Here is a 12,748-nt window from a genome sequence, read left to right on the forward strand (position 1 = left end):
TACTCTGAAGAATGTTTCCAAAAAGTCTGCATTGGTAGGCTGTAAAAGGAAGAGAACATTTGATGTTGTTGAGGAGGAAGAGAAGGTTATCTTACCTTACCTTAATGAAGATTTGGTTACTAACATCTTGTCTAGATTCTAGAATACCAGCTGATATTCTTTATGACAAATTTTGGTATCAGTGTAAAGAATGGTCGGACTTGCTTTTAAATCCGAGTTTTATTCATGCCAACTCTCTCCACGCTAAAGCTGGTATAATATATTTAGATGATCATTTTGATTTTTGACCATACAATGGTGATGGGATTCATGGAGTTCGAGGGATTGGAGTGGAAGATAGGATAAGTAAACGAGTTTAAAGGTGACTTGACAATCATGTCCTCTTGTAATGGTTTGCTCTTGGTAAGAGAAGGGTTTGATGTTCCCCTTCTCTTCTCATTATGAATCCTTTGACTAAAGAAAGCATTAGAGTTCCTCAATGTGAACAGTTTTGTATTCGTTCCTTCTACTAAAGAGTACAAACTTGTAAACATGTACTACGCCAGCTCTAGTGATACTCCAGTATTTCACATGAGGAGCATAGGTGGTTGTTGGAATGATTCATATTGAACCACGGTTCAGTAATAGATATAGTGCCCTTTAATGTATGCAGTGGAAAGGTTCAAGTGCTTTAAATTCCCAACTGCAGGAGCCATTCAACTCATAGAACTAGGTGGGTTTCTATCCATTGTACAAGGGCACGAGGAAGGGGATGACATTAATGACTTTCCATTACATGTATGGGTTATGAAGAATATAAACACTGGATATATATAGCAAAATGTGGGTCCATGTATTTGACATATATCCGTGTATGATGTAGGTATATATCAATTGGCTGGTTCTTCAAATTGCATCTCTTCTGTATTATTATTTGTTTAGTCTACTGTCTACGTGACTTAATTTTGTCTTGGGTTAATGCCAAAATCATATGGCAAGCTCCCAGCCTGACTATCGCATAAATATTAACCCTAAATATTAAAGATCATCTCTTATCAACTGATCTTAATTAAATCTGAAAAAAAAAATTCTGAATTCGAAAGCCTGATCTCATTTAACAGGCTTGCCAATCCAAAAAAAAAAAAATGCAATACACAACTACAAACTCCCAGATGGTTCCAAACACCTTTCCTAGGTCAAATTTTGTTGCAAAATTTCTTGGGAGGATTTCCAGCAAAGGTAGTCTGCACTCAGTAACATACAGTACTAGAACTTTAAGTAATCATCTTCTCTCGTTCAGCAGGGAACCACGGGGCTACCGGCTCCATTCAAGGTCAGCCCCAGATCGGGAGTTGTTGAAACGGCTTGAATCCTCTGGATTAATTGAATTTGCAAAAGCATGCCAGCCCAGAAGGAATGGTAAAATATACTGCAGGCATAAGAAAGAAATGAGCCCAAAAGGTCTCCAAAGAAATCAGTTAACCTCTAATTTCTTAAAATCAATACTAATAAAATACAAACGAAAAACAAAAAAAATAACTCCAAAAATTACGTACAATTTAGAAAACAGACCATTAGAAATAGTATCTATATTTACATTTTAGAAAACAGACTATTAGAACTAGTATCTATATCAACTACGCAAGCATAAACTTAGCACCAAATTTTCACAAGGAAGCACGACGGCTAGTGGCTTACCGCTTATCATATTGTCACCAAAAACAGGTACTAACATTCAAGGTGATGACACCAAAACAAATCCCCGTGAGAAGGATTAGGCTAAAAACACTGTCAACTTAAGATGGATTACCAATATATTAAGGCCAAGTACCTTAATACCAGACACATTGAACCATCTAAGCAGTAGCCAGCATTTGAGAGATTAGTTTTAAAAGGAACTATTTCGTAAAGTAATATCCTCCAATAGGATGTTTTGATCATTGATGTCACAGATTTTTCATCAACTGAAGCAAACAACATCTAGGATATGACGAGATTGTCTAACTAAAAAACAAACACAAACTAACCATCAATTCTATTTTTAAGATCTTCCTCAATTTTTTAACAGTAATCCAATTTGCTTCTCTACCATTGCATTAACCAAGGGATTATAGTGAAACTTGCTTCTCTGTCATCCGAGTAACCAAGGAAATATAATACTACTCTAGAATTACAGAAACTAATGGGATTGATGGAGACACATGCTTACGTTAAAAGCCGAGACTAGTACAGTGAACTCTGCTTTGGAGACAGGGATATATATGCTTTCATCCACATTCAGAAGTTTGTTTTGCACACCTTCAAGAAAAGAAATAAAGCACAGGAGAGCATACGATTAGAGTTCACAGTATTCTGGAAGAACCAATTATAATAAATGAACCTCAAGCAAATATCTCAAGCCATTATCGAATGTAAGAAATTAAGAGGATTACTTAGATTAAAGAAATGGCCAGAGCCATCTGGAAGGGGCTCTGCTTTCAAAACTTTCCTGACCTTGCCTTCATCACTGCATAAAGTGAGATGCGAATCAGAATTTCAGTAAAAACAGATTTAAGTACAGAACACAATAATGATTGAATTTCATGGCACAAAATAGCTTACGGACTATGCTATTTACAACTCAAACTTCTATAAGCTAACAAAGTCTTTGAGGTCATAGATAAGAATTGTAATAAACCACCTCTACAGTTCTACCAATCCTTACAAGAAATTTAGCACCAACATAAAGTTACAGAAATCACCCAGCAAAACTTAATGCTATCTCTTTTATTGGTAACAGGTTTTTAGGAACTGGCATTATAAGCTGAGTGGAATCATGCATTCTAATTTACAAATTCCAACTACTTAACTGTTTATATAGGTGAAGCAATAACAGTATATAGATCAGAAAGAAATGAAAGACTAAAAAAAAGCTCGAGTAAACCAGCAAGATAGAAGCCAAACCTTCTTCGCATAGAGCAATGCCGTAAGAAAGTGAGCAATGCTTGCCAGCAAGAAATGTTTCTTATTTTCTTATTAGTAATGCTTTTTTTAAGTTTTAATTCCTTATATTCTCTTCCAACACACATCAAATCATAATATCCCTGTTAATTGCCTCACACGTGCCAATTTACCTGAATTTGAGTACATTAACTTACCCTCTTATTACCTTCCTTGAGTTTGATATGAAAATTTATTCATGACCGTTATAACGTGTCAATTATTTTGCCTGAGCATCTGAATTTATAATAAGGAGCACAGATTTCACAACATAAAGACTGCAGAGATGAACTTATGATGGTAGCAGTCACTAAGTCCTACCATTTATACTAGCCAACCAACTTTTGCTATTGGTTTGATCAAGTTCTTTAAGCATCCCAAATTGTTACTGTTGTATAGTATTTTATTTTGAATTATTGTATTAAATCACTAGAAGTTTTTCCTAAGTCCAACCTTATTCAAATAATAAATTTGTTCCAGAAGGATTATAGAATCAATGTGAATTACCTTTTCCCTTTGTTTGGGTCATGGAAAAATTCACATGAATCCTTTGCACCAAGGCCCATCAAAGTTCCAATTTCAGTAACTGACAATGAGAAAACCTGAACACATTGCAAGTGAAACTAATTGATATTTTAAAAAAATAAAAGAGAATGGCAAACACTGGAGCATCGTAAGGGAAACCAATAATGAAGCATGTGCATTTACAAAAGTAATTGCGAGATAAAAGATACACTGCCTTTGCCAAATATTCAGCTTAAGGAGAGGGATTCCTCAGTAAGACTAGACATGTAATAGTTATAATCTTGATATAGAAAGGTCGAATATCTCAAAGTTAAAATGAAATTCCTTTCTATTATAAAAGTGAGGCTCACAACTAAAACTTTCATGTCCCAACTAAAGCTATCAGTGGTGCCTTGTCCTATATACTGAGTTCAGCAGTTCGAAGACAGCCAATGTGTACTTATTTCTAACAATTACTAGCTAGCTTAAAACCACATTGTTTTCAACCTTCTACGTTTACTCCCTCCAAGTCTCCAACAATCACTAGAGAACGTTTTCTCTTATTGGTGCTACCATTTCCATCGAACTTTAACATAATTTTACATCATAGAAACCAAGTAACCCTCCAACATGCACCAAAGTATATCCACATAAAATACGTGTGACATTCAACATAAACAAAGCTCACCTGCTTTCTGCTCCAATCATACTGCCTGACCCCAGAAGCAGGAGCAAACTGAAGAAGCACAAAACCCTCTTTGGACAACTTATACGCACCCGACTGCACCCACAATCAACCATTAACCAACACATGATAAAAAAAAAATAAACCATTCCAAACAAACTTACATCTAAAGGAGAGAAATCGGGAGCTTTGGGTTCAATAGTTAAAGCTGCTTTTCCTTTATATATAGAATGCCCAACAAAAACCCTTGGCAAAGCTACAAAAACAACATTTCAACACATAAAAATAACATCTTTAGCCAAAACTAACAACGGGTATCTTTCTTTTTACCTCCAAGAGATTGTTGTGGAGAAAATGAATTGGTTGTGTTGAACTTGTGCTGTGGCTCAAAATACTCAGAACGACGAGACTTGACTGTTAAGTTTCTTCTGTTGTTGTTGGAAGAGAGATGAAAAGGGTTTTTCAAGATGAGTTGAGGATGAAAAGGGAGTGATGATGAACAACATTTATGGGATATGAGCTGCTGCTGCTGCATCTTTCCCACTCTCAGTACTAAAAAAAAATGAGTTTCCATTGTGGATATATTTGAAATGTCGAGTTTTGTTACCGACATTGAATTTGAAATTCTAGTTGATATTCCACGACCTGTTTCATTTCCCACCACAAACCGTTATTTCTGTTTCAACCTCTTCTCAAGTCATCTTCTGTACTCTGACACTTTCAACACATAGATGTTTTCCATTTGTTCTCCACTTAGACTTGTATCCCTTCAATGCAAACGAGACAAGCCAAATTTCTGGGTTTTTATACATTCAGAATCTAAGACTAGCTTCATTTCTTCTACTGCAATAAACTCCTCCAAGAATGATGATTCCATTTCTAATCCCAAACTGTTTCAGGTAGTTTTTACTCATACTTTTCCCAGCCCATCTTCTGTTTTGGTCAATTATTACAATGTATGCCATTTTTTTGTTTTTGTAGGTTGATTATGATCCTTCTCAAGATTTTTACGGACTCGAAGTCAATATACAACCAAGGTTATATCTCAAAAGCACATTTTAGTCATAACTTTATATATTTGACTACTTCTGCCAAAATGCATATGTGGGTGGAATGTTGTTTTTATGTAACCGATTTTCTCTCAAGTTTGCGAGGATTAGAGTTGTACATTAGACTGATGTGGGTCGATTGCATTTTGCGTGCATTGGTTTAATAAGACAAGTTTAGACCCCTCAAATTACTTTGTTGTATTCTTTTTTCTGTAGATGAATGTCCTTTTTGCAGGAATGTTAATTCTGGGGCACCTAAACAGAAGTCGTGGTTTGGTCCAAATGGCCAGTATATCAGAGAACTGCCTTGCCCAAGTTGTAGGGGTAGGGGTTATACACCATGTACAGAGTGCAATATTGAAAGATCTAGATCTGATTGTCCACAATGTAATGGAAAGGTACAAACTGTACATACATTTCGTTACCTGTTTTGCCTAATATAGTTTCAATGTATGCAATCTTACTAGATACTTCACAATATACAACACTATGGTTAATTAAGTCTATTAGTTGCTATCACAAACATGTTGTCTGATGACTATATAAAGTTGGATTTTAATTCGATCGTTATATTTTCGTTTCATAATAAGTTGGTATTTAAAACACTTTATTGTTCCCTAGATTTGACCAATTTTAAGACATTGCTGGAGAACTCAAATGTGCGTCTAATGTGTTGTTAATATGACCAGGTTATGACAGTTTATAAGACATTGTTCCTTGCTCTTGGAAGCAAGACACTTCCAGATTTCCTACTCTTTAGAATTCTTTGTGTTAGTCACACAAAATGTATTTGTCACATTAACTATAACTACACATTACATTTTCATGCCAACAGGGAATAAAAACCTGCCAACAATGCCTGGGAGAATGTGTGATATGGGAAGAGGGAATTGATGAACGTCCATGGGAAAGAGCTCGTTCCATGTAATCGTACTCCCTATCATTTCTACTTATGTTACATATGTTCTTCTTGACCATGGGAAGATATCCTTTGTACCTGTTTGAGAATTAGCTTGACTTGCTAGGTCTTGTGGTGTCAACTGACAACAAATTCAACATGACTTCCTCTTAGTAATTTTTGAGATTCTGAACAGAAAGCACTGCATGCTTGTGTTTTATTTATTGACATCAATGATCAAATAACTTTGTTGTAGAGATGCATTTATTACAGGAGTAATTAGATGATCCTTTGGGCTGGCTCTGTAAAATTTTCTTTGCAAGAATTCATCACTTATGGTTTCTACTTCTGCAGATCTCCGCTAAAAGTAAAGGAAGATGATGACGTAGATAATCTAGATATAAAGTTGGACGTGAGAAGAAAATCCAAACGTGTTTACCAGTCACCACCTCCTGAAGTTGGCTTAAAGATCAGCCGATCATTAAAAGTTAGTTCCCTGCATGGACCCATTCTTACATTTGCACTTTCTATTTCATAGTTGATTTCCATCTTAGTTCTTTATCTGTAGACCATTTATATCAAAACTTACAACATATGTATACTTCCATCTGCACAAAACATGTCCAACAGAGTACAGTTACTCAAAAGTTATTTTAGTTTGCAAAAAAAATTCTACTCTCAGACAGAAAATTAGATGATTTCTGGCAATCCTATCGAAGGTAAAAGTAAAGACCAAAAGTAAGCATCTCACTCTTACCAAGTGATGTCCTAGTGTACTTTCAGAAGAAAAATCGGTAGACATTACACAGTCATGTCCTCCATAACATCAAGTGTCCTTCCTCTAATGCAACACCACACTCATTGAGTGCTTGCTTTCTTAGCAGCTCAATGAGTTGTAGATGTATCTCGATACTCTGTGAAAGTTGGTCACAAAATGTCAGATGCAGGTTGAGGATTGCAAAGGAGAGAGGATAAAACTAGAAGGGACTTGAATAGTGTCAGCATATGTCTGCGGACAATAGGATCATCTGAAGGCATGGCTTTGGATAGAACTAAACAGGAAACAATCAGGACCTCCAACTCATGAATTTTAGTGAGGCAATAAGTGTTGATATTTATTTGTGCATGTGACTACAGTATGAACCAACAGTATACTATTGGTAGTATGTATATGTTATACAGTCTTTTTACCTCTTGCATGAGAAGAAAGAAAGAAAGAAGACCATGTAAATGTAGTGGCAGTAAATATCAATATTGTGTTCTGCAAATGTATATTGAATGTTTCAAGCTCAGTAGATTATTTTAGCATGTATCGTTATTGTGACTTTTTTCATTTAGTGGGATGCTGCAGAGCCTCAATGCAAAAACAGGTTTATTTAGTAGACACATGAAGATCCTCCATCGTGATCCTAAGCTTCATGCACAAAGAGTGGCTGCGATCAAGGTCTGCAATCTGAAACCTTTCTTCATGTATTCCTTCATTCATTCGAATATCTTCAGTAACTGGGTGGATAAAGAAAGAAGAGGAAATATCTGAAAGTAAGAAGCTATGAAGCACGGACACTCCTCTAAGGGCAATGTATCCGTGTCGGACACGTATCCGACACTGACACTCCCCGATACGCCTTCAACACGTGTCGGATACTCAATTTAGAGTGTCAGATTTATTAATTAATTTATAGAATTTCCGACACTCCATGGACACACGGGGGACACTTCTACATTTTACTCTAAATTTTAAAAAAGTGAATAAAATACTTAAAAGAAAACATGACTTGGTAGGGGTTTTATTTCACTCTTGAAATAAGGAGGCACAATGCACAACTGCACACTTTTGATGATTGCCAAGCCCTTTTTAAGTTTTATATATATTTGTTATGAATCTTCTGTAATTGTTATTTCTTTCGTTGGCATTAGCTTGTATTTTTGGACATGTATGTTGTTGTTTAATCTTTTAGAGTTAGACATATTCAAAACTAGTTTTCATATTTTGATTTAAACTTAGTGGAGAGGGTTAAATTTCATGACGTATCCATATATATATAATTTTTCTTTAACGTGTCCATGACGTATCCGTGTCCTACTTTTTTGAATGATGTCGTGTCTGCGTATCCGTGTCGCGTGTCGGTGTCCGTAGGTTCATAGGTAAGAAGTAAACAATACTGATGTTGTAGTAGACTGATTAATTTTTTTGCTAAAATTGCATCAAGAACCAACTTCCCACTGTTACCCTGAATAAGTTGAGCATCATGCACCATTAGCCTGAATCGCCCATGGCACTTCAGAAAATTTCCCCTTTCGGAAGCCTTAGCTTTGAATTTGAATTCTCAACAACAATCGTGTCACTTCATTGGAATAATGTGTATACCCTTTAGTATGACGAGAAGTAGAGAACAATAAATCTTTGATGACTTCTGATACCGTTAACAAATTTCTAATCTAGTATGAGAGGTTAACATGATGGACTTCAAATATGTTCATACGAGAAAGGAAGAGAGAAACAGAGAATACATACTTTAAAGTAAGAGGTGGGCAAATGATAATGAAAGATTACTTACTTCTATTCTTGCTAGAATTGCGCTAAATTTTACTCTACTCCCAACTGTTAAACTTAATAAGTTCACGCAACGTGCACTATTAAGGATATTCAAATAGAAGTTCAAGAGCCACTCAATGATCGCAAAATAGTTTTTCTTTCTTCATATCAACATTACTTGTTACGATAAGTTGGTAAACGGATAACAGTGCAGTTTTTGTACTGAATTACAGAAAGCTAAAGGGACAGATGCAGCTAGGAAGCAGGCATCTGAAGCTTTGAAGGCTTTCTTCCGTGATCCAGAGAACCGTCGTAGGAGAAGCATTTCCATGAAAGGTCATCATGTTCATTTTACTAAGCCTGCAGCATTATATGCTTATTCATGTATTTACCAAATATTCTCCAATTTTTTAAGTTTTTATGATGCATGAACAATTTGCCTAAACCAATCAAGACCAAACCAGGACCTGTGTATTTTGTTTGTGTTCCATTCTTATGTTGCTTCTGCATTATTTCTGGTCGTAGTAGAGTGATGTCTGATAAGTAATTCTTTGGCCAGGAGTGAAATTTTATTGTAGTAATTGCGGAAGAGAAGGACATAGGAGAAACTACTGCCCCGAACTTACAAAGAACAGCTTCGTGGATAGGCGTTTCAGATGCCGGTTATGTGGGCAAAGGGGGCATAACCGGAGAACCTGTCATATTTCAAGATCAAGTGAGTCCAAGAGTAGGCTCACAAGGCACCATCACTGTCGGGTTTGTGGTGGAAGTGGTCATAATCGCAGGACATGCCCTCAAGCAACGGAGATGAAACCAAGTGCTACATTGAAGAAAGGCTTGATGGCCCATGAAGGTAGAAGCTACTCCTGTCGCGTATGTAATGGTAAAGGGCATAATATTAGGACATGTCCTAGTTTAAAGAAGTGACAGCTTAAACTTGGCAGTAAGTTTAGGGCGCAACTATATTTTTTTCTCCCAAAAGTTTGTATGTTCACCTTCTCAGCTTTGTCAGCTAGTTTAAGCAGATAACTGTTTTTAACTTCAACAATCGACTGGAAAGTAGAGAAGAAAGTTGGTTGCTGGCATACATGTCCCCAATATGCAAAGAGGAACATACAACTCCATTGGAATCTTGGGAGTTAACAAATCGGCTTTCCTAGTTATCTTTACTTTGACAAATGTGAGTACATACTTCTTTGGTTAAAAATTGTACTTGGCTTAGCTTAGTAACTTCCATGTTTGTTCAGTCTATTTTATATCTTGGGATATGAAGTGTGAGGGTTCGTCCCAGGGCCGGCCCAAGGGTGGATGTGGCCTTAGGCGACGATCCAAAGTGAGGCCTTTTTTTCTAAGCTCATTGACAAGTTGACTAAAATGTAATAGCAGAAGAAACCTATGACAATCAAAATGAATATCATACATTATGCATCACATCAGACAATGTCTTATCTACTCAACAAGTGTGATCTCATAACATGGAAATTGTCCAACTTAACAAATATTAAAATTGCCCTATATATGATAGAATCTACAATAAAGAATTTCAAAGAGCCATGTGATGTCCAACACAAAGAGAATAATATGTAAATAATAGATTCATATCAAAAAAGAAAATTATCAATTTCACATAAAAAGAGTATAAATTGATCACCTTCCAAACACAAAAGTATTAAATATCAGTTTGTGAGATTGTGAAAATGTGATTTTAAGATATCATTGGTTGGGGGTGAAACATGGAAGTAGTGAAAAAGAGAGAGACGTTGTGAATGAGAAATGAGAAAGAGATAATTGGTAAATTTGTCTTTAATTAACTTTAGAAAAAGTGGGAAAGACACCATAGAATGTGGAGATTTTGCATTAATTGTGGAATTTTCCATTTTTATTTATTCTTTCTAGTTAAGAGGTCTAACTAGATGAGGACACTCCCATAAAAATTGAGACTACTATGCGTTTGTAGCCATCAGATTTATCATATAATTTTGAGATGTAAATTATATAGTGGACTATTGGATATTATTTCATTTAAATCAATTCAATTACCAAAATTTAGTGCCGTAGGGAGACTTGGAGAAAACAAATAGACCACATTGTCTCTTTTTGTGTTTTGTTTGCCTTTTAAAAAAATGGTAATACCAAACATGTAAAAGGAGAAACAAGAAAATTTTGAGGCCTTCCAAATCCGAGGCCTTAGGCGGCCGCCTAAGTCGCCTAATGGATGAGCCGGCACTGAAAAGGACCACCAGCATCACAAGGGCAAAGCTGATGTTGATGGGGATGAAGAATGAAGAATTTGCTGAAGAATGAAGAATGAAGTTGTTTTCTATTGTGTCTTGTCATGTCTGTCTTGTTTTGTTGTCGTGTTATGATGTTAGTTGTCGTGTGCAGGGGCGGCTCAAGATAATCGGGGGCCCTAAGCAAAGTTCGAATAGGGAATCTTCTATGATTAATATATACTAATAAAAATTGTTACATTTTTTATTTTTTGTTTATTGATTTGTTTAATTTTCGTCCTTATTTTTCTTTATGTTTTCTTGTAGTCCTTGAAACTTCAATTGATTTATTTAACAAAAAATTGCAAATAAAAAATAAAATAATTATACATCAAATATAGAAAGAAAGAGAGATTATAGGGAAAAACTATAAAAGACAAAAATATGATATAGGTAAGATTATTGTTGGATATATACTCTTATTTGTTAAGGGTAAAGAACTTTTTTAAGATCCTGGAACATTACTTTTGTTGGAGAAGGTGAGGGAACCGAAAAAAGTGTTTAACACTACTTTAACAAATAAAAATTGTTACATCTTTTTTTAATTTTTTTTCTCACAACATCTTATTGATTTGTATACGTTATTTTTATATGATCCCAACATTTTCTTTTTCTTTCTTGAATAGTCTTGTACACAAACTTTAATTTTATTTAAGAAAGAATTGCAAAAAAAGAGAATCTGAGAATAATTTTACACCAAATAAAACAAATATAAAAAGAAAAAGAGATTATTAGGAAAAACCGGACAAAAAAATGATATATGTAAAATTAATTGTTGGTTTTTTTTATTTGTTATGGGGTGATGAAGAACTTTAATTATATTAGTTATGGAAACATTTTTTTATTGGAGAAAGGGAGGGAACAAAAACACTACTTTAACAAATAAAAATTATTACATCTTTTTTTTTTTTTTTTCTCACAACATGTTATTGATTTGTTTACGTTATTTCATATGATCCAAACTTTATCTTTTTATTTCTTGAATAGTCTTCGCTTTGAAACTTCAAGATTTATTTAACAAAAAGAATTGCTAATATATAAGAAATTTTTAATTCTACACCAAATAAAACAAATATTGAGAGAGAGACAACGAGATTATAAAAAAAACCATATAAAAATCAAAAATAATATAGGTAAGATTGAATTGTTGAATATATTTGATTATTTGTCATTGATGATGAAGAACTTTAATTAGTTATGGAGGTGTGCTATTTTTTTGTTTGAGAAGGCGAGAGAACTCAGTTTAAGTGTTTAACACTACTTTAACGTGATTTTATGGTTTCCAATTTGCCAATGTAAAAGCGTTTATCCAATTAAAATAAATGAAAAACAATAGTGGGTTTTGATTTTAATTTTTTTTTTTTTTTCAATGGCTATGGACCCTAAGCGGAGGCCTACTTTGCTATATGGTTGAGCCGGCCGGCCCTGGTTGTGTTGTTACCATGTAATGCTGTTATTGTTGTTATGACGATGTAATCTTGTTATGAGATAATGTTCGTCCTTATTATCTATACTAGAATGGTGTACGTGCTATGCACGTTTTTTTTTCCTCTCTTCATCCAACCATATCTTTCTCTCTTTTATGCCTAACAACTGTTCTCTCTCTCTTTTAAATAGGATAAATTAGGTAAATATCAAAAAATAGATGGGCAAATAACAAATGACCAAGTAACCAAAAGATACATTAAAAAAATAATAAAATACTATTGCCCCACTGTAGATAAGAGGCGTAATCTTTAAAGTATTTTAGATGTTCGTCCTTGCTCTTCATCAGCAGTACCTTCTCCTCATGATTTAACTACCACTCCTAATAAAATAAATAAAATCATAATCACTAGTAACCATCAC

At 34.7% G+C, this 12,748-nt stretch overlaps 2 protein-coding genes across 3 annotated transcripts; one reads left to right on the top strand and one right to left on the bottom strand.

Annotated features, from left to right (window-relative positions):
* Positions 1-1,029: 1,029 nt before the first annotated feature.
* LOC147522708 (single-stranded DNA-binding protein WHY1, chloroplastic-like) lies at positions 1,030-4,716 on the bottom strand. Its single transcript, XM_086594833.1, has 7 exons — positions 4,478-4,716; positions 4,312-4,403; positions 4,151-4,243; positions 3,466-3,560; positions 2,412-2,485; positions 2,189-2,277; positions 1,030-1,408 (listed from the first exon to the last, which is right to left on the bottom strand). The coding sequence occupies exons 1-7, from the start codon at positions 4,680-4,682 to the stop codon at positions 1,295-1,297; spliced, it is 762 nt and encodes a 253-aa protein (XP_086450959.1). The 5' UTR covers positions 4,683-4,716; the 3' UTR covers positions 1,030-1,294.
* A 108-nt stretch (positions 4,717-4,824) lies between these two features.
* LOC147522709 (zinc knuckle (CCHC-type) family protein) lies at positions 4,825-10,061 on the top strand. 2 transcript variants are annotated; one of them, XM_086594824.1, is made up of 8 exons: positions 4,825-5,046; positions 5,129-5,184; positions 5,432-5,594; positions 6,032-6,120; positions 6,449-6,581; positions 7,446-7,538; positions 8,864-8,966; positions 9,190-10,061. In XM_086594824.1, the coding sequence occupies exons 1-8, from the start codon at positions 4,879-4,881 to the stop codon at positions 9,555-9,557; spliced, it is 1,173 nt and encodes a 390-aa protein (XP_086450950.1). In that variant the 5' UTR covers positions 4,825-4,878; the 3' UTR covers positions 9,558-10,061. The 2 variants fall into 2 exon arrangements, with proteins under 2 accessions (XP_086450950.1, XP_086450953.1); XM_086594827.1 differs by having other exon boundaries at positions 4,872-5,046; positions 5,413-5,594.
* Positions 10,062-12,748: the final 2,687 nt, after the last annotated feature.

Source organism: Coptis chinensis, chromosome 1, assembly GCF_015680905.1.
Source record: "Coptis chinensis isolate HL-2020 chromosome 1, ASM1568090v1, whole genome shotgun sequence".
Lineage (NCBI taxonomy): Eukaryota > Viridiplantae > Streptophyta > Magnoliopsida > Ranunculales > Ranunculaceae > Coptis > Coptis chinensis.

Bases quoted from the DNA above. Each gene is read 5' to 3' on its own strand.
- LOC147522709 (XM_086594824.1), top strand. From the start codon at position 4,879: ATGTTTTCCATTTGTTCTCCACTTAGACTTGTATCCCTTCAATGCAAA. The intron at 5,185-5,431 runs GTTATATCTCAA...TCCTTTTTGCAG, and splicing joins GAAGTCAATATACAACCAAG to GAATGTTAATTCTGGGGCAC. The intron at 8,967-9,189 runs GTCATCATGTTC...TTCTTTGGCCAG, and splicing joins GAGAAGCATTTCCATGAAAG to GAGTGAAATTTTATTGTAGT.
- LOC147522708 (XM_086594833.1), bottom strand. From the start codon at position 4,682: ATGCAGCAGCAGCAGCTCATATCCCATAAATGTTGTTCATCATCACTC. The intron at 3,561-4,150 runs GTGAGCTTTGTT...CAATGTGTTCAG, and splicing joins ATGATTGGAGCAGAAAGCAG to GTTTTCTCATTGTCAGTTAC. The intron at 2,486-3,465 runs GTAATTCACATT...CACTTTATGCAG, and splicing joins GACCCAAACAAAGGGAAAAG to TGATGAAGGCAAGGTCAGGA.